General features: G+C 36.2%; 1 protein-coding gene across 1 annotated transcript in view; it reads left to right on the top strand.

Annotated features, from left to right (window-relative positions):
- Window positions 1–572: 572 nt before the first annotated feature.
- CNTNAP2 (contactin associated protein 2) overlaps window positions 573–27,388 on the top strand; it is a 2,098,245-nt gene continuing 2,071,429 nt past the window's right edge. Inside the window, exons 1-2 of the mRNA XM_032643309.1 lie at window positions 573–806; window positions 922–1,250. Coding sequence (XP_032499200.1) covers window positions 1,154–1,250 — 97 coding nt within the window. The 5' untranslated portion in view covers window positions 573–806; window positions 922–1,153. The remainder of the gene's footprint in view (window positions 807–921; window positions 1,251–27,388) is intronic.

Raw genomic sequence — 27,388 nt, 5'->3', positions numbered from 1 at the left:
GTTCAGCTCCGTCACTTGGTGTTAGGACCACTCGGAAGACCTGCCAGTCCGAAGCCTGATTCTAGTTCCCGGGGGGCCGGAGCTCCCGGGGCCTGTACCATCTCTATCTGAAGGGGAGGAGAGCCAGGAGAAGAAGGCATCCGAGCGAAGGGGTTGTGTTTCCTGCAGCTGGGTGGGGGGCAGTCAGGGTTGGAGCCGGGTTCCAAGATCACACTGCGAATTCCCAACTTCAGCACCGCCTCCCGCCCGGGGAGAGGCGCGCGCCTCCCTCCTCGGCCCGCGCCCCAGCTGGGGGACCCGGGCCCCTGGGTTCCTCCTCTCTCCTTTTCCCAGCGAGGCGAGGGCAGGGCGGAAGGTTTGTGACAGCCAGAGGGGTAAGGTAAGGAGAAGCAGGCGGCGGCGAAGGAGGAGCCAGGGAGGGGCCTGGAGAGGGGGAGAGGAGGGAGGGTTTTCCCCCGCCTCGTCCGCCGCCCGGCTTCGCAGGCGCTGCTGGCGGCGGCGTTTCCAGCCCTCCGGCCGCGGCCGCCGCTGCTCGCGCTGCACCGCCTGGGAGATGCTGCCCCGCGCCGCGCCGCGCTGAGGCCGTGCGTGCGCCCGCCCCTCCGCCGGCCCGGCTGCGTGCTCCGCTCCGCGCAAACACAGTCGCTCCATGTGTGCTGGTAGGCGACTGGAAACCCCTCCGAGTCACGCTGCCCAGCGGCCGGGGGAGCGCTCGCCCGCAGTGGCGACCTCAGCACCGCCGTCCCCGGCGTGCTCCCTGCTCCTTCTGCATCTTCCGCTCTTCTGGTTTTCCGCCTCGTCCCCTGGTGATTTTTTTTCTTTTTTTCCCGAGAGGGAGAGGGCGGGGTAGGTGTCCCCTCCTCTGCTCCCCCCTCCCTTTCCTTCTCGGTTTGAATTCTTCCCCCTGGCGTTGGTTCACAGAGCAAGAGGCAAGACCCGCGCGGAGGGAAGACGAAGGCTGCGACCGCCCTGCTGCTCCCAGCCCCGCAGGACTGGAGCCCGGAGCGGGTGAGGGGAGAAAAGAGGAAGTAGGAGGGGCTTGGCTTTCGGTCGTGCCGGAGGACGGCCCATCTCCCTCCGAGAACCCCTCGGAGAGACTGACGGCATCTCTCCGCAGCGAGCCTTTGGAGTACCGCGAGCCAGGAGGCGAAGGATGCCGGTGGCTCGGGGAGCCGGCTGCGGGGCAGCGCTTTCCCTCTGGCTGGTCGGCAGCATCCTCTGCAGAGCCTGGACGGCTCCCGCCACGTCCCGTAAGTAGCCCTCCCGCGAGCTCGCTCTGCGCTGGAGCAGTTTCAGTGCCGCATTGATGTTCCACCCCAGGGTACCAACTCGGAGGTGCCTTCTGAGGTGTCGCAGCCTGATGTGTGTGTGTGGCTCCTCTGTCACGCACTTGCGGCCACTGCAGCAGGGGACACTCCAAACCCCGCGCTCCGGGTTGTGGGGAGAGGGTTTTTGAAGCTGGTGATGTTTCTAGAAAGTTGTTTCTGGTCGTGGAGATTGGTTGGCAACTGCTTGGTTAGAGTCATTAGTGTCGGGGACAGCGTCTTAGGAGTTATTCTTCCACTTTGGTGTGTTTGTGTAGAGGAAGTTCATTGCCTTTTGCTTAGGTAGGTCAGTGAATGAAAAGTGAAAACATGGCAAAAATAAGTTTCTTATTTTTATTTATGGTTTTAACTTAAATAAGCATGCCTATGGGAGTGAAAAAGGAGCGCCTTTTGGGCTCCTATGGACTTCTGTTCGCCCCCCCTCACCCCAGCCCCAAGTTAATGACCGTTTAGTATTTGCTTATTAAAATGGAAGACAGTGAATCCAGTATTGTAGGTGAAATTGCTTTAATTCTCTGGCAGCTAAGTGCAATGCAGTCTAGGACTTGGGACAGTCAGTGCAAAATAGCATTCATGCAGTAATGAACAGATTTCTTAAAAGAGTTCTCAGAAAAAATGATGCTGTTAAATATGTTTCTCTCTGTGTGTTTTGGCTAGTTTTTCTAGAAAAGATTGTTCATTTGTTCACGAGGTTAGAAAGAGTAGAAAGAAATGGAAGATTCCAGCCCATCGTCTGCATTGCTTTAGAAGTGCGTATTGGGCATCTAGAGAGGAAATGCATGAGCGCTCCTTTGGTTCAGAAAGAGTTAAATACTAGAAAGATAGCCTGTAGGAATCTTAGGGTAATATTCATAAGACATACTTGTTTCTGAGAATGGACGACTTGTTAAAGAATCATCATGGAGATTTTAGAGTTTCAAAATAAGCGTTTTCCATGCAGGAAAAAAAGTTTAGTGTTTTCCAGTATTCATATATGAAGTAGTACTATTTCTGTCTATCATATCCTGGGATTCATTAATGCATCTTTGTCCGTATGTTAATACGAATGCTCTTATCCCAGTGTGTAAATATTGATAAGAATAAACGTTGAAAAAGGACTTCATAAGTTGTGCTAAAGGATCTACTAAATGATATTATCATATGATGAACCAGTATTACTGTTTGACATATTCTCCGAAGTAGAGTACTTGGTTCTCTTTCCTTGCATTTAAAGATAGAGAAGCCACTAACTGGTAATCGAAGTTTGTAATGAACTTGAAACGAATTTTTATAGTTTTTTCCAAAGTAGATTAAACCTCAAAAACATGATGTGTTATTAATATTTGATGTCAGTTTTATAGATTTAAATATAAATTGTGCAGCTATTAATGCTCGGTATTCATATTTACATAAACATGTTACTAGATTCTGAGAAAACTATTCTGATGAAATTTCAGTTTCCATGTCAAGGTCTGGTTATATAGAACTAATTGACACTTTCCTCAGAAAATAAGCTCATTATACATTCAATTTACTGTGTTCACGGATTGAAGGCCCTCACAGCCAGAGTTTTTCCTGATCTTTCTGTAGACTTTAATTATAATGAATCAATCTGAAAAATTCACCATGTGTCAAGAATGGCTTACCTTCAGTCATTGGCTTAGTATATTTTAAGAATGGAAAGGTTGTTATTTCTGAAATATATTCTTAGTTCTTACAACTTAGAATTTGGCCACAGGGGAAGAGGGAAGAGCAGAGACCATTACTTTTAAGATAGTTAACAGTTATGTTCAATTATTCAGATTATTTATTTAGCTCTTATTCCTCATTGTTGAAAACGTGTAATGGCTTAATTAATATGACTTTTTCTTTCATTTGAATCTAAATTGTGACCAAAACTCAAAGTTGCCCCCATCCTAGAGATGAATTAAATAAATAAGAATGATATTGATTTTACTGATTAGAATGAGCTCCACGTACTCAGTACTTTAAATTTATACTTCTACCCTTAATGAAAAATTGTATTTATAGTATATGCAGCTCTGAAGAAGTTTGATAGTTAAATTCTTAATATTAAAAGCATCCAAAGGAGAGAAAAAATGGTAACTACATGAAAGTAAGATAATGAACAACTCAACCAGGAGAGGTCATCACAAGATAAAAAGTAGCCTAAAAGTAATGTTTTTATTTGGTACCCATTTTTAAAATATGATGACTATGCTAAGACTTTCAGTCCCTAAATAACTTTTTAATATGATGGACATTTTTTGAAGATGCAGGTAATATTTTTAAATTTGATAACAATACCATTTCAGATATACATTGGTTTCTGGCTTATTTCTTCTTCTCTGTTATTGAACTATATATGCATATGCTGTTCCTGTTAATACTATCTATTTTGTAACTAAACTAAAATAAACCTTAAAGAAGCTTATCTCTAGGATGAAGTAGAAGTGGAATTTAATTTCTTGGCAGATAGTGGAAATGAGCTGCTGCTGAGCCCATGGAATCGTAGAGCCTCCCTTCTTGTAAATGTATATGTACAGGGCACATATGTAAAGTTTAAGTGGAATATTTTACTCTTAGGGGGTTGCATTATTTGAACATATTTGAAAGACCCTGACAGTACAGTTCTAAATGATGAGCTTGAGCTAACATTTAGTGAATTTAATTTGTTCTCAAAGTTTACTAAATTTTGGCTTAAACAGTGCTTTCTGATAAAAGTCACTTTACATTATTTTATATAGCCATTAAACTATAATTTCACTGACTGTCACATTTGAGAAGCGTGCTCCAATACTTTGTAACAAATATGTTTTTACATATATAAGTACAAATGTGTATAAATATATACATATACATACCTATGGTAAAATCCTTTAAATATATATTATGTAATATATAGAGATATAATATTTAATATAGATATATATTTATTATATGTAAAATATGTGTATATTTATATATTTGCTAACAAGTCTTTCAAGGGGTTTAAGTTGCTTGCAAGTTTATAGATAGGTCTTTTTGTGCAAGTATTTCAAGTAAATAAACCAACAATATCAAAACAATAGTATATATTTCTATTTTCTCTTTTATTTCTCTTTTATTTATTATTTATTTATTTATTTCTCTTTTATTTATTTTATTTATTTATTTGGTATCTTTCAAATAGTTGAATTAAATATAAAATATATAAGTAAATATAAAAGCAAATACTATTAGTTTATACTGAGCTTGTACATAGTAATGAGTTTGTTTTAATAAAATGAATTTAACTTAAAAAGTGCTTTAGGCTAGCAAAATTTATTTATTGATAAGAGGCAGTACATTATTTTACCTAATGCAAACTAATGAAAAGTATTATTTACTCACTAGAGAGAAATATATAATACTGATTTCATTGTAGGCACTGATATTCAGGAAACAGGGATCTTTGTCTAAGTTTTCTCCTGTAACATCAATACATGGAAAAAGTAGGTAAAAAAATGAATCCACAAGTTCAAAATAGTTTTTATTAACTTTTATACAGGTATAAACATATAGCATATTATCTTTAGATAAATAACATCAAAGTTATTTGATGTGCATCATATGTATTTAAAAATCACACTTCTAATATTTTTTTCTATTCTAATTGGCAGGACATTTCAAGGTCTGTAACTTCTTTGAGATTTTAAATCACTTCCCTTAATTATAAATTCTTCCAGAGAAAATCTTAATAAGTATTTAAAAGTGAACTAGTAAGTCTTCTTGTCTGATGTATCCTTTTCATGATTGAAACATAAAAAGAATTTGATGTACCTCCCCTTGGCTTGCTTCTCTTTTTTAAAGTAGATTTTATTTCTTGTAAATGTTGTACAGAATAGGGAGAGATTCTTACTTCAAATCCAGTGGGTGATTTCCTTAAAAATATTAAACATATAGAGAACCAACTTCTGCATGTTGCCTCTCTGTAGTGATTGATATTGATGGGATAAAGAAATAAATGTGTAATTTCAAAGTTTTCCCATATCTAATTGATTTGAGAAGTGCTTTATTTTATCATTCATCACTGTGTACTAAGTTAAACAACAGAGCACATAATAGTTTAAGCCTCACAAATACAGTGTTATGGAAATAAAGTGAGTGCTATATTTATATCTATATCTGAAATTGAATGTTATCAGTTTTCTAGAGAAATACATATTTTAAGATAAGTAGCTTGTAGAAAAATAAATTATATTTCTATATTCATCCCATATTTGGCTGCTGGAAGAAATCATGTGTCTATTTTTGCCATTTTACTATGTAAGAATAATGATGAAATGATCTTTAGGTAGGCTTTAACTTTTCAAATGAGAAACTTAAAAGAGACTACTTCTTAACAGGGTGCTCAGTTAAAACATTGCATCTTCCCATCTCCTGGGATCTAGAGAACCTGTCTGTTGTAGTTCTGACCAACTAAAGATGTTGTTGGGATTTTGAGGTGCAACCTCCTTCTCTGTTATGTGGAGAAAACTGCACTTGTAACATTCTTAGCTTCTATCTCTACTGTTCCAGTGAATGGTATTCGGTTCGAATTCCACCCCAGGTTAGGTAGGGTGATTTACCTGTTAGGTGACTTTGGGAGAAGGACCTAGTTGAGCTGAGCCCTTCCTCCTTCTTCCCTCCAGGCTGCCTGCAGAAGGTATAGATTCTACTAAAAGACATACAAGAGTAGGCTATGCTTCTGCAATAACTTCCGTGATAATATGAGGAGCCTTATGATGTTCAACTCTTCCTATGGCTAGAAGGTCTGTTTAATTTCAGAATTAAGGTTGTTGCATCCCGTGGTTGCCACGCATTGAAGTACTTTTCCTCTGTATTAGCCATTACTGTGTAAAGGGTGATATTTGCTCTCCGTCTGTGGCTTCTTTTCTAATTGAGAACTCAGGGAGAGAAAAGAGGGCTGTTTATTTTCCCCTATCAAACCCCCAAATTATTTAGTATTGAACTAGATGAATGTGGTTAAAAACCAGCAGTGAAATAAGACTTGTTTTTTCCCCTTTGAGGTTGAGTTGGAGAATTTACTTAAACTATGACCATCAAGCCCTTCTCTTCATTCATTCGTTATTCATATCTGCATGGTCCTATTAGTGATATTTATTTTAGAGAGACATTTAAAAAAGCATTTCTTTATCTATGGTTAATAACATTACCATTATAAACACATCTTGGTTATGGATGTTAGCGGCTACACATTCAATTCCATGTTGTCCATTTAAGTATCAGGTGAATTTAACATGCCTTGAGTTGGTAGTTACTTGCTGTTCGTTTTCCTACTGCACAATTATGAAGGGTTGGGTCAATTATTCAAAAAAAAAAAAAAAAGGAGGCGTTTGCATTTTGCAGACCAAGTTGATAATTTCCTTAATTGTAAATTTTGAAAAAGAGCTTGTTAAACTCTTACTTAGTTCATTTTTGGGGTAGACTATTCATAATAATAGCTTGAAGTAACTGATTATTTTTTTTTAATAGCATCCAGATTTTAAAACCTCCCCTGATAGTAGGAAATCTGGAAATAAAGATGTATTCGTTGGCTCTGAGCTTGCTTGCTGAAGAGATCCCATTTGTGGTATACTGTAAAAGTGCTGAAAAGTACCGGCAAGCTCACGAGGGCCATAGTCTAAGTTATCCTTGTGATTTACATCTGTTTGAAATGCTTTCATAAACATACATAGTGATATATTCTTTAATGTTTTCATATTTAGGAAGGAGGTAAAATTAGTTCCAGAGAATATTTTTTACCAGGAAAAATTATCCCCAAAGATATGTAAGGTTCTTCTTCCCTTTTCCAGTACTTTCACCCTGGCTTTGTTGCCGTGGGTTGGTGGTCTTAGTGATCAATGCGTATCATAGAAAATGGTGATAAAGGTTAGCCTTCAAAGTCAGGCTCCCTGCTGCGGTCTTGTGTGGTGCATCTACATTGGAATCAAGTTACATAAAGCTTAATTAAATTCAACAAGGATTTGCTCACTTCTATGCAGTTAGAGTCATGTTAGGACATAAAAAGACACATTTGGCCTTGACCCCTAATTTTCTACCAGCCACTATAACAATGTCAGCTAAGTCATTCAATTATATTGGGTTGGCCAAAAAGTTTGTTTGGGTTTTTCTGTAAGTTATAGTCTTGTTTAAAAGGAATACATGGGCAAAGTAAATACCTGTACTCTGAATTAACAAAACAGTTTATTATGTGGTGAAATACCATGGTTTGCCAAAGAATACATTTATCTGTAAGAATATTCTCTTAAAATGGAAGGTGCTTATTATTACTTGTAAATCATACAGACTCAAATGCTTATTGTGAACTAACATAAATTGTATATTGCTTAAAATGCATCTCTCTGTTAACTCATTTTTCTAGGCATTCGTCTCTTACTTAATGGGAACCACGTTATTAAACAACCTTATAAGTAAATATTTACCTTCATATACTCTATAGATACTTTTCGGATATTGGACAAAATATATGAACGGAAGAACTACATGAAAAAAAATCAGCCTAATTATGTAATGTGGCCAAATTTTAGCATATTTTAGGGGTATCGCTTGTTTAAAATGTGTTAATTACACATGAACAATGACCTGTTCTTCATTAAATTACTTACTTGTTAATAAATTTAAGCTTGAAATTTATAGAATGTATGTAGTTATTTGAAAAATTTTTGATTCAAACAAAAATAATGTCTGGAAAATCATATATGAATATCAGTTTTTTCAGGTGATTAAATGAATATGCTATTAGTGTAATGTTTTTAATGTCAACTGATCTAAGAAAACGTGATCCAGACTTTTTGTTTCTCCCTACATGCCTGTAGTCACAATAAGACATGAGTTTGATGCCACCATCAAGGCAAATGTTGCTAATCTATCATTTTTTTCTCAGTGAGTCTAAATATGGCCACAGAATCAAATCCTTCTTGACACAATCTACCAGACAACCACATATAATCTCATGAGACTTGATCTATAAAATAAAACTTTATTTTTTACTTATGCCATGTATGGTATCATCACCGGAGGTTTTTCAGCTGACTTTTGTTAGTGAGAAAATACACTCATTGTTAGTTAAATCACATGATTAATATTAAATGTTATCATGTGAAAAGAATATTTAGAAGAATTTATGTCTGCCTTACAGTAGAAGAGGTTTTTACTGGTAGTGATGAAATCTCCAAGAATACAATTTCATCTTCATGCACATCTGTAGTATATGTAAGTTTTACTCAGATATCTTGACAGTAGCAGGTAAGTTCCTCATGGCTAGTTTAAAGCAGATGCTAGTATTGTTTGCTATGCTTTTTGGCTGTCTGGAGTATGGAATTAAGAATAACCATTTTATTATGTCAGTTGACAAAGATAATACTGTGTCAAAAATATCAGTGTGTCATCATTGGGTATTTACATTGCTTCTACTATTAAGAATGCAAAAATAAGCAGCCTCTGTCAGATATTTACATACTGATGGGTTTATTTGTGTGGAATTGACGTCCAAGACTGGGGTGCTTGATCAAAAAGTACGTATCTTTTCTTGGACTTCCCTGATGGCACAGTGGTTAAGAATCCGCTGGCCAGCTCAGGGGACATGGGTTCTATCCCTGGTTGGGGAAGATCCCACATGCCGCAGAGCAACTAAGCCTGTGTGCCACAACTACTGAGCCTTCACTCTAGAGCCCATGAGCCCCAGCTTCTGAGCCCGCATGCCACAACTACTGAAGCCTGTGTGCCTAGAGCCCGTGCTCGGCAACAAGAGAAGCCACCGCAATGAGAAGCCCGCACACCACAATGAAGAGTAGCCCCCGCTCGCTGCAACTAGAGAAAGCCCGTGCGCAGCAACGAAGACCCAATGCAGCAAAAAAAAAAAAAAAAAAAAATTTTAAAAATATATATCTTTTCTTTAATAAATGTTTCCTGATTGAGTTCTAGAAATCTGTAATAACATTACGTTTTCAGCACCAATCAGTTAGTGCCCTTTTCCAGACTTCAGGCATCAATAGACTTTATTATGCTTTAAAATTGTTGCCAGTTGATATGAATATCCATATTTGTGGATTGCAGACTTCAGGTCAGGCACTACTCTTTAGATGTATTCACTCATTTAGTCCTTACAACAATGCTTCAGTCTGCAGGTAAGAAAACTGAGGCAGACAGAAAAATGAAGTACCTTGCCCAGGCTACCCATATGGTCTATCCCTACAGCCGGTGCTCTTAACCGTAGTGCCACTGGATGAGTGAAATAGTACGTCATTGATTTCCAGTTCTCTAATACTGACGTTCAGCTTGCATCTAGGCAATATTTTAAGGGTTAATTACCTTCTTGTATAGAGTTATAGGGGAAAGAAACCTGTTATCATGATGTTTAAATTTCAATGATAACATTAAATAATAATGCAGACAATGTTGTTTATGTTCTACCTCTTCATAATAAAGTGATTTTACGATGCAATTCTATCTTTTGGGTACTATTAGCATAATTATAATAATCACGTGGTGAAAATATTTACTTAAATCTATGGAAAATATTTGTTAAAATGCTTTGTCAGATAGGAATAAAAGCTGTTTTAAACTGGTTCTCAGGAAATTTTGCTGTCTGTATCCAGAACTGTAAATATTATTGCCATTACTGAAGGTTAAAAGATGATACCTGTGTAATCTATAACTATTGTTTTGAGTATCAATTTCACGTGATGTCTAAACCGTAAAATTTTCTTGAGAGTCTTGTCAAGAGGAAAACTTATTTTACTTTAATGGCAGTGGGAAAATATTTGTCTCAAAAATAGTTGTCAGTTCTAGTGCTAAAATATCCCTAGTATCTATTCCCTTCTCTCCATCCCCGTCACCAGAGCTATGGTTAAGATTTTCAGCATTTCCCTCCAGCATTAATTTAGTAGCCTCCTAGTATGTCTCCTTGCTCTTCATGTTTCTCGTCTAGTTTATCATGGATATCTATGCCAGAAATCCTTTTGTAAATCACAGATCTTGGCACCGTGCTTCACTTCTCTGGTTCTTGTCTGTCCCTTTAATATAATCTCCCCCTAACCCAACATTTGCACCCCATAACCTTGCCATACTGAAATCCTTGCAACTTCTCTAATACAACATGCTGTTTCTAATCACATTTCTCTTATGCCTTCTTACATTCTGTTCCCTCCCGAAATGCCTTTTCCTATTATATACATGCTGATTTAGAAAAATCTAATATATGGCCCAAACCTCAGAACTTTGGAGCAGATTAGAGGTACCATCACCTCCCTGTGGTGATTTGGTCTAATTGCAGGCAAGATATCAAGCTGATAATAAGCAGTTTCTCTGCTATTTGAACTTAAAAGGGATGGAGTGATGAAAAATAATGCAAGTTACCTTCAATTATCTGATATTGGAGTGAGAAATGACCCAAATTGCCGACACTAAAGGAAGGCAAGAAAAGTTATTTTCAATGATAAAACACAGATACTTGTTTGTCATTGTTTATAGATGAATATTAATCTACCATTTCAAGGGAAATAATGAAACCATGCTGTGAAAGCTCTACAACTTCTCCAACCCTTTTCCTACATGGCTCTATTTTGTAGCATTTTCTGTACTTCTCTTAAGCCGTATGGTTGATCAGACTCGTTAAAAGCCAAGCATGACTGCCCTTTTCAAAACACGTTTTTTCAAAGAAATACCTGTAATCTGCATGCAAATTGAAGACAGATGTCAACAAAGTAATTACTGTGCCTAACAGGTACTTTAAATAGAGTACTTAAATTGTCAAAAAATCTTGTAAATGATAGAGGTAGTTGCAGGGAAACTTGATAATTACATATATTTAGTGTGTATTAATCCAGCATATTAGTTGATATTGTCAAAGTTGCTATAGAATGTCAGTGAATTTCATTTTGATTTTTAATATAGCAAAAATATCCTTTGATGAATACAAAAAGTAGGCGCTTATATTCCATGTGTTTATATTTTGAATTAACTCTTTTCATCCCTACATTTGAAACTTTGTATATGATGCACCACATCCTTAAAAATATCCTCCAGCCTTGCCTTTTCAAAGTTGACCATCCAGCAAAATCTGTTTCAAAATTTATATCCTTTACAGTGATACCCTAGCACTGCCTACTCATAACACAAGTTACTCCCATTTCTTTTTTTAAAAAATAAATTTATTTATTTATTTAGTTTTGGCTGCATTGGGTCTTCATTGCTGCATGTGGGCTTTCTCTAGTTGCGGCGAGCGGGGGCTACTCTTCGCAGCGGTGCACGGGCTTCTCATTGCAGTGGCTTCTCTTGTTGCGGAGCACAGGCTGTAGGCGCTGGGGCTTCATGGGCTCTAAGCACTATGGCTCATGGGCTCTAGAGCTCAGGCTCAGTAGTTGTGGCCCACAGGCTTAGTTGCTCTGCGGCATGTGGGATCTTCCCGGACCAGGGATTGAACCCGTGTGCCCTGCATTCCCAGGCTGATTCTTAACCACTGTGCCACCAGGGAAGTCCAGGTTACTCCCATTTCTCTTAGCCCGCAGTTTGCACAGACACAGCCTGCATTTTGTTCTTAGATTAATAGATTTAAGGGTGTAGTTGTATCAAAAGAACTAGATTTCAATAAACATCTTTTACTATATTAGGTAGTGTACTAGTTGCGTTGAATTATCATATAAAATTAGTCCATTACCTCCCTTTTAGAATACTCAAAGCAGAAGGATGCTCAAAAAATTTAAAGCTTACTGATTTCACATTTATACAGTTCTTTTGTCAAGTTATCCCATATACTAACACAAAATTCTACATTTTCATAAACTCCTGACATTAGTTCTAGCTGGGCTTTAAGGTAATAAAAGCTTAATATCTACCCCATATTCTACTGCCATAAAGGATTTGAAGACAGATATCATAAAGTCTGATTAAATACAATTTTAATAGTCACTATTTTTGTAAATAGCTAATTAATATGTCAATTAAAAGAAAATACTATGATATATATTTATTTATATCCCCCAGATTACCTATAACATTTCTAGGTATATAAGCATTGTTAAATATAATGGAATTGAATTGATGGGTTAGTTCTGTGTATAAATTGTGCAAATAGCTAGGATATAGCAACAAGTAAGGATTTCTTTCCTTAGTTGTATTCTTATAGCTAAAAGCATTGTAATCAGAAGTAATATAATTTTAACATAATAGTCATTGCAATAAAGTTCTCTGTAAGGAGTAATCCTCGTATTATAAAAATACTGCCTTGAAACTGACCTGTCTGTATGAATCAAAAAAAGAAAAAAAAAAGAAACAGATAAGTATTTCAGAGGACTGTCGGTTAAAAGTAACAGGGCTTTTGACATTACTTTAAAGGCTAATTTACATCTATTTGCTCAAAGTGAAAGACAACATAGTCTTGAATTTCAGTTTATTATCTGTTCTTTGCCCAAAGTATATTAGGAAAATATTACTGCAATTTGAGTAGTCTTCATATCATGGAAACATGGTTTAATGTTATATAATTATTGTATACAATGATCTGAAGTATTTCAGTTTTACAGAGATTATATCATCACCCAAAACATAAGTTTTGGAATTTAAAATGTATTGTAACTGCACATTTTTATTTATTTTATTTTATTATTTTTGTAACATCTTTTAATTGGAGCCTAAAGAATGGGAAGAAACTACACAAGAAAAGAAGAGAGGAAGAATGTTCCAAGCAGAAGAGGACAACTATACAATTCCCACATTGGCCAAGTTTGGACCTCCCCCTGATGGGGAGGTATCTAGTGATTTTGGAACAAGTCTTTTGTAAAACATATGACAAAAATAAAGCTTTGAAAGAGTAAATGACACTGTTTAATAGTTTATCAGCAAGTAGAGAGAAAATAAATCTTTGCTGGACAAAATATAGAGAATAAGCATTTATTATCTTTAATAAGAGAATAATATATATTTTACCAGTTTTGTTAAACATAAGCATTAAGGGGCTTCCCTGGTGGCGCAGTGGTTGAGAGTTCGCCTGCCGATGGAGGGGACACGGGTTCGTGCCCCGGTCTGGGAAGATCCCACGTGCCGCAGAGCGGCTGGGCCCATGAGCCATGGCCGCTGAGCCTGCGCGTCCGGAGCCTGTGCTCCGCAACGGGAGAGGCCACAACAGTGAGAGGCCCGTGTACCGCCAAAAAAAAAAGCATTAAGAAAACCTTACCCTCTGTGAATGAACTTGACTATCAGCCAAGTCAATTAATTTATGACAAAGGAGCCAAGAACATATGATGGAGAATGTACATTCTTTTCAATAAATTGTGTTGGGGAAACTGCACAGCCATATGCAAAAGGATGAAACTGGACCACTGTCTTACACCATATGCCAAAATCAACTCAAAATGGATTAAAGAGTTGAATGTGCAACGTGAAACTATAAAACTCCTAGAAGAAAACATAGGTAGTAAGCTCCTTGACATTGATCTTGGTGATGCTTTTTTAGATCAGACACCAAAAGCAAAGGTAACAAAAGCAAAATAAGTACGTGGGACGACAAAAAAGATTCATCACGACAAAGAAAACCATCAACAAAGTGAAAAGGCAACCTACAGAATGGGAGAAGATATATGAAAACCATATGCAGTAGTCCCTCCTTATCCACGGTTTCACTTTCCAAGGTTTCAGTGAACCAAGGTCAACTGCAGTCTGAAAATACTAAATGGAAAATTCTACAAATAAGCAATTGGTAACTTTTACATAGGGCACCATTCTGAGTAGCTTGATGAAATTTCGTGCCATCCTGCTCTGTCCTGCCCAGGCCATGAATCATCCCTTTGTCCAGCATTTCCTGCTCCTTAATCACTTAGTAGCCAACCTGGTTATCAGATTGACTGTCCCGGTTTTCAATTCACTGTATTGACTGTGGCAGTGCTTGCGTTCAAGTAGCCCTTATTTTACTTAATAATGGCCCCAAAGTGCAACAGTAGCAATGCTGGTAGTTCGGATATGCCAGAGATAAGCCATAACCTGCTTCCTTTAAGTCAAAAGGTGAACATTTTCAACTTACTGAGGAAAGAAAATATGCCGAGGTTGCTAAAACCTACGGTAATAATGAGTCTTCTATCCATGAAATTGTGAAGAAGGAAAAAGAAATTCATTCTAATTTTTATGTTGCACCTCAAATTGCAAAAGTTATGAACCCTTTATTACAGTATATTGTTATAATTGTTTTATTATTAGTTACTGTTAATCTTTTACTATGCCTGATTTATAAATTAAACCTTAGGTATATATGTATATATAGGAAAAATACATAGTATATATAGGGTTCAGTACTATCGATGGTTTTAGGCATCCACTGGGGGTCTTAGAATGTATACCCTGTGGTTAAGGGGCGGGACTACTGTATCCAATAAGGGGTTAATATTCAAAATATATAAAGAACTTATACAACTCAATAGCAAAAAAACCAAACCGTCTGATTAAAAATGGGCAAAAGATCTGAATAAATACTTTCCTGAAGAGGACAAACAGCCAACAAGTACATGAAAAGATGCTCAGCAACACTAATCATCAGGGAAATGCAAATCAAAAGGGCAATGAGACATCACCTCACACCTGTTAGGATGGCTATTATCAAAAGGACAAGAACTAACAAGTGTTGGTGAGGATGTGAAGAAAAGGGAACTTTTGTTCACTGTTGGTAGGAATGTAAATCTGTGCAGTTACTATGGAAACCCCTATGGATGTTCCTCAAAAAAATTAAAAATTGAATTACCAGAGCTTCCCTGGTGGCGCAGTGGTTGAGTGTCTGCCTGCCGAGGCAGGGGACGCGGGTTCGTGCCCCGGTCCGGGAAGATTGCACATGCCGTGGAGAGGCTGGGCCCGTGAGCCATGGCAGCTGAGCCTGTGCGTCCGGAGCCTGTGCTCCGCAAAGGGAGAGGCCACAACAGTGAGAGGCCCGCGTACCGCAAAAAAAAAAAAAAATTGAATTACCATATGATTTAATAATTCCACTTCTGGGTGTTTACCTGAAGAAAACGAAAAGACTAATTTGAAAAGATATATGCCCTGCAGTGTTATTTACAATAGCCAAGTTATGGAATCAACTTAAGTGTCCATTGAATGGTGAATGGATAAAGAAGATGTGATATATATATCAAAGATACATTGGAATATTATTTAGCCATAAAAAGATTGAAGTCTTGCCATTTATGACACATGGGTGGACCTAAAGGACATAATGCTAAGTGAGATAAGTCAGAGGAAGAGAAACACCATAATCTCACTTATATGTGAAACCTAAAAAACAATATATTAATAAATCAAGCACGTGGTTACAGAGAATTGACTGGTGGTGGCCAGAGGTGGGGAGTTGAGGACAAAGGCAAAATGGGTGAAGGGGGTCAAAAGGTACAAACTTCCAGTTATAGAATACATAAGTCCTGGGGATGTGATGCACAGCGTGGTGACCCTAGTTAATAACACCGTGTCGCATATTTGAAAGTTGCTAAGAGAGTAGCTCTTAAAAGTTCTTATCACAAGGAAACAAGTTCTGTACCTGTGTGGTGATTGATGTTAACGAGATTTGGTGTGGTGAGAGTTTCATACTATATACAACTATCTCATCAGTATGTTGTATGCCGGAAACTAATATGGTGTTATATATAATTTTTTTTAAAAAAGAAAATCTTACACTCTAGGAATGAACTTCACTATCTGCCAATAACACATACATATGGAATCCAAAAAAAAAAAAAAAAAAGGTTCTGAAGAACCTAGGGGCAGGGCAGGAATAAAGACGCAGACGTAGAGAATGGACTTGAGGACACGGAGAGGGGGAAGGGTAAGCTGGGATGAAGTGAGAGAGTGGCAATGACACATATACACTACCAAATGTAAAATAGATAGCTAGTGGGAAACAGCTGCATAGCACAGGGAGATCAGCTCGGTGCTTTGTGTCCACCTAGAGGGGTGGGATAGAGAGGGTGGGAGGGAGGGAGACGCAAGAGGGAGGAGATATGGGATATACCTGTGCATATAGCTGGTTCACTTTGTTATAAAGCAGAAACTAACACAACATTGTAAAGCAATTATACACCAATAAAGATGTTAAAAAAAAGTATATACATTACTACACATAGAATGCTCAGCATAGATTTGGATGTAGGGTGTGTGGGGATAAGGTTTTTCTTAATTGCCATTTTAAAGTATATTCAGTCTTTAAATATTATGGAAAATTTAATCTGTTTCTGTTTTGTTTTTCTAAGTCGTTAATTGATTATATGAACTAGAAGTAGTTGGAATCTACCTTGATTTAATGTAAAATGGCAGATTTGGCTAGGCAGACTTCACTGAAGCAAATAAAAATCAGAATACTATATGTGGGTGTTGTATGTATGTATGTATGTGTTTATTTATTTATATATTTATGTATGTATTCCCCGCCCATGAGTTTCAGATACTATGGGTCTTCTCTATGGCAGGGTTCCTGACTCTGTTTATTATCTATGGTAAGAGGTCTCTATTGTCAAAGCTAAATCTCCTTAAATATGTGAAATAAATAGTCCTTTACTATGAAAGGGTATCTTTATCCTAGAAGCTCCTAAAATAAAGATCACTGTCATAAAATGTTCTGTAGTCATTGCTGAAAATTATTTTTCTACTGGATACCTGCTGAAATGTGTTGACATGGATTTGGTAAAAGTGTGAATGTTTCTTTAAAAGAATCTACATATTCTTTTGGAAAATATCTTATAGTGGTTATTAGCACAGACTTTCATGTCAGAAAGACTGGGTTTGGTTGTTGGCTTAGTTCTTCAGTGACCATGGACAAATTATCTAAATTTTTGAGCCTCAGGTTTCTAATATTTAAAATGATGAAATAGCAGTACCTTCATGAAAGTCTTGCTAGAAGGATTAAATACAGGATATGGAGTGACTGGCACACGATGGTAGATTAATCTTAGTAATTTTGTTATTTTTTAATGCATTCAATATTTATTATATAGCTTCTATAATACTAGATTAGACTATGTAGATATTGCAAAATTATGTGTAATTGCCTCAGACATTTATTTCATAATTTACTTGGGAAGCTGACACACTTGGAATAATTAGCAAAGGTATCTTATTTAATTTTCACATAATACCACATGTAAATGGTCAAAAAGTGAGATAACAGTATGGTTCAAATATATTAAGAAAGACTTAATTGAAAGAAGTAATGCCTATATCATTTATATTAATTAGATTTATCATTTGTTATATAACAACATAAGTACGGCTATACTCTACACACAGCGATGTTAGTACGCGAGTCATTTATTTTAAAAGTATGCTCGTGTTAAAAAGTAAGGGAGAAATTATTCAAGCAGTGTAAAATAATTAATCTATTTAGGAGAGCTTGTTTTACAATGTAGTAGGTATTCAATTACCTTACAAATGTTTCTGAAAAACCACAACATTTGCAAATTAGAGAGCTTGTGGGCACGAGGAACATATCCAAAAGCATAAACATTTTTACTGTAACTTGTCAGCCATATGGGCAGATGGTATAAAGCTTGTTTTCTGAAATGTGATGGAAAGTATAAAAAGAAATTTGACAGCTTTTTTTTTTCATTTTTGAATGTGACTATCCAAATAGCTAGAAAGCTGGGAAATCAAACAGTGATATTATTTTAAGACCCTGAAAATCAGTGCTCAGGATTTTTGGAGGTTCAGCTGAAATTGTTTATAGACATTTTTTTTCATTGTCAGTGGAAACATTTGAGGGTCTTTTGAAAATAGATCACTGTGGTAGGCCCTGGAGTAAAGACTTTGGAGACAGGGGCTCTGTCCTGAAGGGTTTTATAATCTCTCTGAAGGTAGAAAACACTTATAAGTAAACATTTTTAGAAAGCAACTTTATTTATACTAAAGCATTTTCCCAGGAAAACATGTGCATGTGCAGAAAAAGAAGCACATATCATGATGGTGATTGGAGCTGCTTTGTACGGAGTGACATCCATTCGTTAAGTCATTATTAAGAGAAAAGTACTATTTACGAAGTTATACGTACAGCATACTATGTTTTATGCTTAGAAACATGGGAACTCGTATGGTCTGTGTCTGTGGGTACATCCATGTGTCTGCAAACACGGAAGGGGTTTAGAAGAGTCCTTCCCATGCTGGTGAGCTTATGAGGAACTAATAATTCAGGTATTTTTAAAAAATAAATTTGTTTATTTAAAAAAAAAAAAAAAGCTATGTACTTGCCTTGCAAAGGCCCAGGCAAAATTAACATTTATGTTTTGCTACGTGAAGGTAGGAATTGGAAATGATAGGATCATAAAAATGACGGAGAAAGTTGGCTACTGGAAAATTATATTCTGAGACATATTCTAAGGCCCTGTCAATAGTTCCTAGTGAATTCTTGTCATTCTTTTCCCTGGGGCTCAGGAGAGCCCTTGGGCCATGTCTAGGCCCTGCCTTGTAGCCAGCCTGAGTCAGGCCAGGTGACTTTATTCATCACTTTCTGTCTGACATTGGTAGAAAATATGTATTAGATATTTATTTTCACAGTTTGGAATTTCCAAATCCCTGACTGTAGAGACTTAAAGACTTAGGATATAGTCTTTTCAACCAACTTGGAAAATATTTGTTTCTTCCTCTCCTCAAATTTTGAATATTCTTTTTCAGTAAAGGGAGGAGGACTTCCAATTTCATTTACAGAAAAAGCACAAAGGAGAGGGCGAAAAAGTTCAACATTCTGTTTTTACCAATGGGAAACTTAAAACAAGTCCAGAGTTCCTCTCATGGTTTTTTATCATCTGTGTGCCTCTTCTTCTTCTGCCTGTTCCCATCAAACAGGAAGATAGAAGGTGAGGTCAAAGGAAACTGGGTTACACTAGTGAGAGAAAAATCACTGGTCCCCATCTCTTCAAATAGTAAAAATTAGCAATAAGAGAAAATATTCATGACTGTTTTATATCAAATGACTTGTTCTTTCTTACCAGACCCTGAGATATTAGGCTTAAAGAAGTTAAATTCTGCTTTCTCTTTGAAAATTAAATTCATTGTTTAATACATTGACACAAAACACATTTAAATCCAAAAGAAATCAAGAACAACCGAACAATAGTAAATCCAAAACATTTTTTAATAAAGTCTAATTTTGAACTGTTGAGGAAGTGGTAGAAATGTTAAGCAAACTAAGTGCTTTAACATATATGTATATGATTTTCAGAAATTTATCTCCATTTTTATAATTGCGCTGTAGTCAATATGTGTTGCCTAACTGATTTTAATATCAAAAAGGAATACTTGTTTCATTATGTAAAAATATTATTTTGTTCCTGGGCAGTACTGTGTACATGAGCAATCCAGACTCATTTAGAAACATCAGTACTAATATTCTAATAATTCAGTGGTATTTAGCTTAGAGAATTTTGCTAAGGGGAGAAATAACTTTGATCATTTAACACATATAATATATATGCTATTGAAATGGCAGTCATTTATGAGAGGAAGTTTCCTAAATAACATACATTTCAAAGTGTATTGTTTATAGCAGACTTTAAAGAAGTATATAATATTGAATGTAATTATAACATACTTTCACAAAATAATGTCATATTGATATTTTAACTCAATAGTTACAGGATATCTGTAGTTATTTTTAATGTGATTAATGGTAATATGCATCATATTCTTAAAGTACTAACCTTTGGCATTGCTGTGCTCTATACTTCAGAGATTTTCTCATCTTAGTAAGATTTCAGTTAGTTGGATTGTTGTATACTTTGGGGTGGGTAGTGGTTTTATTAAAGATGTGTGCATTTATAAACGCTACAAGTCCAAGGATTGTTAGAAAATGTACCTTGTTTTCTTATTACAATTAATTCCATACTGATTGTGTTTTTAAGGAATATAATATTAACATAAGGTTATTTCAGAATTTGAGTTATGTGCCAATTTAAACAGAGAGCAGTATAGAGCTTGATATATATGTTTTTATACTTTCAGTATCTTTGCAGCTTAACTTTTCAACATGGACCATACGTCAAAGGCTTAGCCTTCACATTTGACATAAAAATAAAGCACAGCCTGCAAGTGCTAGATGACTGTGTGTCTGTAACAAACCCAAGCAGTGTCTGTATCTCAAATTATCATCTTTACCTCAGATTATATATAGTCTATGCAAAAGTATGCTTTTAAGCAGATAAGCAGTATACTTAAAACACTGACCAACAAGAGGTTATACATGGATGTTTGTTGGTTCTTGAGTACTAGTCAACGGTGGCCATTACTGGGGCTGATATTGAGGAAGTTGATGCAAAAGACGTAAGAACTTCAGAAAGCAGCACTTCCCACCTGTTACTATGCACATGAACCACCTGGAAGATTCTGATTCAGTAGGTCTGGGGTAGGACCTAAGATGTGGCATTTCTAACAAGCTCCCATCTGATGCTGACATTGAGAGAGGTCCATGAACCGCACATTGAGTAGCAAGGTTTTAAACTTGGAATCTGTAATGAAAGATACCATAACAAACTTCTTGTTTATTTTGAAATTAAGAAGCACACTCTAAATGGGGAAAATGGGAAAAAAAATAAAATCATTATACCACACTATTAAATATTTTATGTGTAAAGAGAAGGTACAGTAGTGTCGTCTGTGGTATAGTTTGGGGAAAAACATGCAAAAAGTATAGGTAAATGGGTTAGTTGTGTAGTTTTGTCAATTTCTGTAATCTCTCTAAATTTTAGTCTTGAATTTAAAATTTTAGAGAATTGAACTAGATTATCTCTAAAGCCCGTTACAATTAAAAAAAAATTCTATGATTCTAGTTTCCTAGACTTTCCAGTCTTAGAACAGAATGGAGTCTCTTCCAAACCTCAGTCTTGCTTTTATCTCTAACAGGAGTTTGGGATAGAATCTCAAGGTGCTAACGAAGTTTAAATAATATTATGCATTTAAAATGCTTAACAAATTGCTTTACCAAGAGCAAATTCTCAACTCATGTTATGTGTTAGCAATATTATTATAAAGATTAGGAAGATCAAGCCCTAGAAGGTGAAGTAACTTGTTCCAGGTTGTAGAGATTTCTAGAGGTATGCTACATGAAACTATAATAACAAGATATCTATGCTGTTGATAGTATACTAGAAATAATGCTAAGTAAAGCTAGTCATTATTATAGATTATCACAAAGGAAGAAAGAATTCTTACCTTTCTCTGTTAAGACTGGTAGAATCCTACCAAAATCCATCTAATTAATCTCAATTACCAGAATACTCTTCTCATGTTTGATAAAGTGTGTGTATGCACTTTTTTTGTTCCAGTAGCATAATAAAAATATTGTTTACTGATATGCAGATAACTCCACGTTGATGTCATGCTTGTAAAGCACGTATTCATTTACTGACATAAAATTATTTATTATTGCTTTATATTATTTCAACTTATAAATAGAAAAACATTTCTCTATGTGAGTAGATGTATAGAAAAAGATCTGATAAGGTGAACGAGATTGATCAGCGTGTTCTGTGCCGTTCTTAATATTAATTGAGTGTGATTTTTACATCGTAGACGACCCGAAATTACTATATAGGGCATGATGGATGCCTACCAATAGTCTGGTAATCCTCCCATGAATTACGTGGCATTTATGCCACTCACTTTATAGTGAGTTTTTCCACTTAAAAAAGACAATCAAGATCAGTGTTTCCTATGTAATCAACTTCCAAGGGGACCACAAAGCATTACTATTAATATATTTTATATCTTAAGTTATCCTCAAGAGGTTAAGGATATCTTAACCTCTTGAGGATAATCTCTTAAGGATATCCTCAAGAGAATGTCAGAAACTGATTGCAGTGGGAAAGTTAGACTCAATGACACTGTTGCTCTAAGTCTTGCATTTCAGCGTTTAGGGGACTTTAATGTGGTTCAGAGGGGTTCCGAGGAAGGGGTATTCAGGAGGTTCATGCTGTGCTCTCCCAAGGGATTTCGTTTCACAAAAACTGTGAGTAGGTTGGTTTGTTGGTTCCTTTGGTCTGGTTTGGTTGCGTTCTCGAGCAGGCGGGGTCTCCTGACAAATGTTAATAATGTCCACATGGGCTCATTCTCTAAACCTGGGGGCAGGTGGAGGCCGTTGAGAGCCTCACACTCGTTTATCCCCTCGGCCAGCACTCACCTTCAATATCCAGCGATTTGGTTTCCGCTGTTGGGTGTATGTTGGTTTACATGGCAGTGGTTTGCTTGAAATGTCAAAATAGGGTCATTGTTCATGGTGAATTGACGTGAATCTCAGAGCAATGAGCAGGTGAAACACTTTGGCACCGTGTTGTGTGATTTAAGAAAAAAAGACACGGCTGCTTCTCATGATGGGACTTGTAAGTGATTACTATAGAAAAACAAACTTTCAAACCTTAAGTGGAGAAAATGTTAGATACAAACCGAGTGACCTATACCAAGTACCTCGTTATTCCCCTGTTAGTTATTTCCTAAGTTTTCTTTGGACTTCTTTGGACAGTGGACATCCTCTGTCAAGTCTCACCAAAGCAGAACTAATGCACTTCTACAAGCTGCAGTCTGAGTATTGCATTTTGATTTGCCTGGAAACTTTATTCTTTCTTAGGACTAACTAGTAAATAATTGAGTGAATATTTTTTAATCATGAAATTGCTCTAAAAGTATAACTTTAAGCATCCTATTAGACCATAATATATACTTCTGGAAAAGGTAATATGTTCTTTAAATACCCACTTACCTGACACATGGAAGACAGGGATGTTTCATCCATTTTTAAGAGCATAGTGGGATATTTGTTTTTTTGAAATGTTGTTGGTACATTTTTTTTTTCTTTTTCATCTTCTGCCACGCATGAAGAAATACTTAGTACTTGAAAGAGGAATGTGAGCCTCTTGTTTACTCTTAATTTTACTATTAAAATATGATTTAAAGGTCTTTTTAACATTGTTATTGAGTCAAAGATGACATATATATGTAATTTTGTTAAAACAGAGCCTCAAATTTCATAGAAACACATGTGGAAGTGTTTCTTACTAAAAATACAAAAGACCAATAATAATTTTTTTGTACCACAAACTTAGTGGTTTGCCAAAAGGTAGGACCAAGGATGCTTTTTGTTGGTAGCATGTAATTCCAATTTAAATTAAAGAACTATAAATAAAATTGAAATTGAAAAGTAAATTATAAAAATTAAGGGAGAAAAAACCACATTCTTCCTAAATATATAATTCTTTAAAATATTACTGAAGGATTATGTCACTATTTCTTCAAGAATACCATAATTATCTATAATAGTGAGAATTTTTGTTGCAAATTATGCTGATTTTTTTTCAGTTGAATTTTGTTTTTATAAAGTACATTTCTTGTATATTATGAAACTAAAGCCAGATGTGTGGCAGAATATAAGAAAAGCATCCTAAGAGAATAAACATTCTCAAGTTCTAAAACTGTAAAACGTCAGCTGTAAATTGATGACAAATGTCACATTGTCATTTTCACATTTTTCTTCTGGGAATTCTATGAAGAAATAGGTGTGAAATGATATATTCCAACTTTCTTTACTCTCTGAAAAATATAATGTGTTTTGTGCATTGAATTTTGAAATGGTATGAAAGGTCTGAAGAATATAGAATTGTTGGTAGTCCACCATAGTTTTATTAGGTATATTCATGTTTTTATCTCAAAATTTTTTAAGCACTTGACTTTTGCTATTGAATGTTTTGTTGCTGTTAATACTGAGTGAGAGCTTAATGTGTTACTATGTAGTTTTCATACAAGTGATCTTTTAATATTGCTATTAAATTTGTAAATAAGGAAATGATAGAAATGTCCATGAAATGAGCTTGGACACTGTACAGTACAGACAGTATCGTTCACACATATTAAGGGAACTTGCAATATACGAGTAAGAAATATAACTTTTGAACACCCAGATCTTGGAGTCCATTTTTATTTCGGAAAATAACATGTCTAATTCTCAGTATCTCTAAGATACACATTTGTGTATATGTCTATGTGTGTGTGTGATGGGGGTGTCAACGTTTATTTAGTGTATATTATGAGGAAATTTGTTGGTCATGTAGTTGAAATTTCTTTGTAAATGAAACTCACCTTATTGAAGTGACATAATTTAAAAAATCTTTAAAAACATACTTGTAAGTAACTTACCTATATCATGTCTTCTTGACCCAAAGACCATGTAAAATTACGCTGAGTACTGAAATGGCTATAAATGTTTATTAAATATACTATTTTGGTTATTATTTCAGTGACCAATCAGGTCTTTGTAACTGCGTTTTCCACCCCTAAATGGCTTAAGAGCACTGTGCTTTGCTATTTCATCTTACTGATGTCAAAATTCTCTTTTGACTACTGGCTTTTAAATTAAAAAGGATTTCTGAAATCATTAAGAAAGATTATGATTGATCTATTCATATTAGAAGATGCGTTAAACTCCCATTGCAGCAGACCTCTGCACACCTCAGTTTCTTTTGTGCTTATGATTAATTTTCTTTAAAATTCTGTGTGTGGTATTTGAGTTTTTTCATTCATTTTTATCAACACACTCATTCCTTCATCTAGTCTGCCAGTTATTTTTAAAATATTGATTTGCTGTCTGAATGTGATAGATTTTGTATTAGACACCCCAGATTCAACTAAGGGACTCTGTTACAGCAGTCTGTGAAAAGAGATGTGTTTTATTATCTACAAACATTAGTTTTCTCATTTGTAAAATAATTGGAATAATGATACCTATTGAGTTGACTGTGAGATGACATATATTAAAGTACATAGTATAGTGAATGGCACAATGTAGGTATTTCATAAATGTCAGTTCTCTTTTCATTATCTTTGTGTAAAATTAACATGTAATTCATACATGATTTTAGGGACTTAGCATTCCTATTCACTCTATTCCTATTAGCTCATTGTTGTAACATCTGGGTAGCTATAAGAGTCTCACTTCCCCAAGTGTAACACTTTCATGCCTATCTCTCTACCATCTCTGATTTGGTGGAATGCCTGCTTTGTCTCAAAGTTTGCCTAAATAGATTTAGCTTCAATTGCTGAAGGAAATCCCATTTCAAAAACTCAGGTGGTAGATAACTCACTTTAGCAGATGAACTAGAAAAGAGAAAATGAGACATTCTCTGTGATATTGAAGGATAGATAAAGAAGTAGAGGGTTCTTGTACAGATCCAGGATGGATGGTGGGGACTACTTCCTGTTCAATGACTCAAGATCCTGACATGAACTTCTTCCGTACTGCGTGGAAAAGGGAAAAAAATATCAAGATGGGGATTGTCAAAGAAAAAGTGACAACAGTATTGAATCCCTTGACAAAATGCACCTAAATGCTTTGACATATTGAAACCTGCCCCCTTCCTTTCCTCGTCTTTGTCTCCTTCTCAAACTTGTGTCTAAAATGATTTCCAGTGTCCTCATTCAGCCTTCTAGTACCTCCGTCTAAAACCACCCCCCACCATATTACCTCACTTTGTTGTCATATGTTTCTCTGTCTTGAAGTGTCTAATATCTGTGGTGGTATATTCAGAACCATGTCATGGAGATCTGGGAAATAATTAGGTAGATAGTAGGACCTCATTATAGGTAGGATGTAGAATGTTTGAACTATGATTCTCATTTATTAACTCTCATCATTTCTATCACTGAAAATATCCATTACTTCAGGTGTTTCAACTTGAGGTTGGGAAATCTGAAGGACCCACAGTATCTCCCATTAAGTTTCTCTTGGATGTTTAATAAGAGATGTGATTTTAGTTCTTGGCAGGGGCAAGCAATATTTCGTTGATAAGGGATCTTCCCTTAAATCACCTTATATAGTTTATTGTCTATGCAGCAATAGCTGCGAGGAGAAGGAAGAAGAATTAGTGCTCTCTTCCTCCTCCCTCTGACGGGAGAGCCTCAAAGAAAACAGAACCCAAGAGGGCACTTTGGAAATTTGCTGTGGTATTTTTCTTGCTTATAATGAAGAGGGTGGTGGCATTAACATTGAGGGTGGCGATCAGGACTGCTAGAACATCTGGCCATCCGTATGTCAGGCCTGCCCCACAAAGAATTTCCCACCACCCAATGCCTGTAAGATTCGAGCAAATGGAAAATCTGTTTAGAAATATCTGAATCTAGAACCTAACTAGAATTTGAATATAAATTCAAAGTGTATCACATAGTTTTAATATGCACTAATTTTCCAGATAAAACAACTGTGTAAGTGGAGGAAACTTGGTACTCTTTCAGATCATTAATATGAGTTTTCAGCACTTCATAAAATCACAAATAACAATGTTCCTTATAGTATCTGAGTGGCAAATACAACCCATTTGTGTCAATCTGCATATGTAACTATTATATTCACCATGATTCTAGGTATGAGTAAAACATCCGACTACTATGTCTTATAGTGTGATAGACCTTGGCTATTTCCATATTGAAATACATATTGTTTGTATAAATTCCTTTCCTTTTATTGTATTAAGATGATTGATGTTTAAATTTTGTGCTTAGATTAGAATGTAATGAATTTTATTTCAGATTTATAAAAAGGGAGTTACATGTTTATTCATACAAACATGACACTGGATTTGATAAGGTTAAGAACCATTGTTTTAGAAGCTGCCATCACTTCTCTGTCTCCCTTTTGTGTACTGGCTTCTTATCTACAGGCTGAGGGACAGACTTTTCTGACATAATCTTTCTTTAAATGAAGGGGTGTGGCTCTCAGTGCCAAAGGAAATAGCTGTCTAGCCAGTTTGAAATGGAACATAGGGTTACTCTACCCAGCCTCTCCTTTCTGAGAGATGGTTCACCTAGAGATTTTAAAAGGATAGCCATCTGCCCTTTGGCTGGCCAGAGGCAAGCTAAGTTAATTGTGAAACACTGTGAGGAATGTAGCTTTCATTTGCTTAGAAAGTTCACATTTGTGTGTAAGTGTTTTATATTTCAATAGCAAGTATATCATTAGAAACTTCAGATTCGTTTTTGATTGTAGACGAATTGTAAGATTCATTTAATTGTAAGATTATGGATTTCAAGAAAACGCAACTGCAGTTTTCCTTGGTCACATTACATGGTTT

The sequence above is a fragment of the Phocoena sinus genome, chromosome 9 (genome assembly GCF_008692025.1).
Source record: "Phocoena sinus isolate mPhoSin1 chromosome 9, mPhoSin1.pri, whole genome shotgun sequence".
Lineage (NCBI taxonomy): Eukaryota > Metazoa > Chordata > Mammalia > Artiodactyla > Phocoenidae > Phocoena > Phocoena sinus.
The sequence above is the reverse complement of the archived record's forward strand: the minus strand, read 5'-3'. Positions and strand labels throughout refer to the sequence as shown.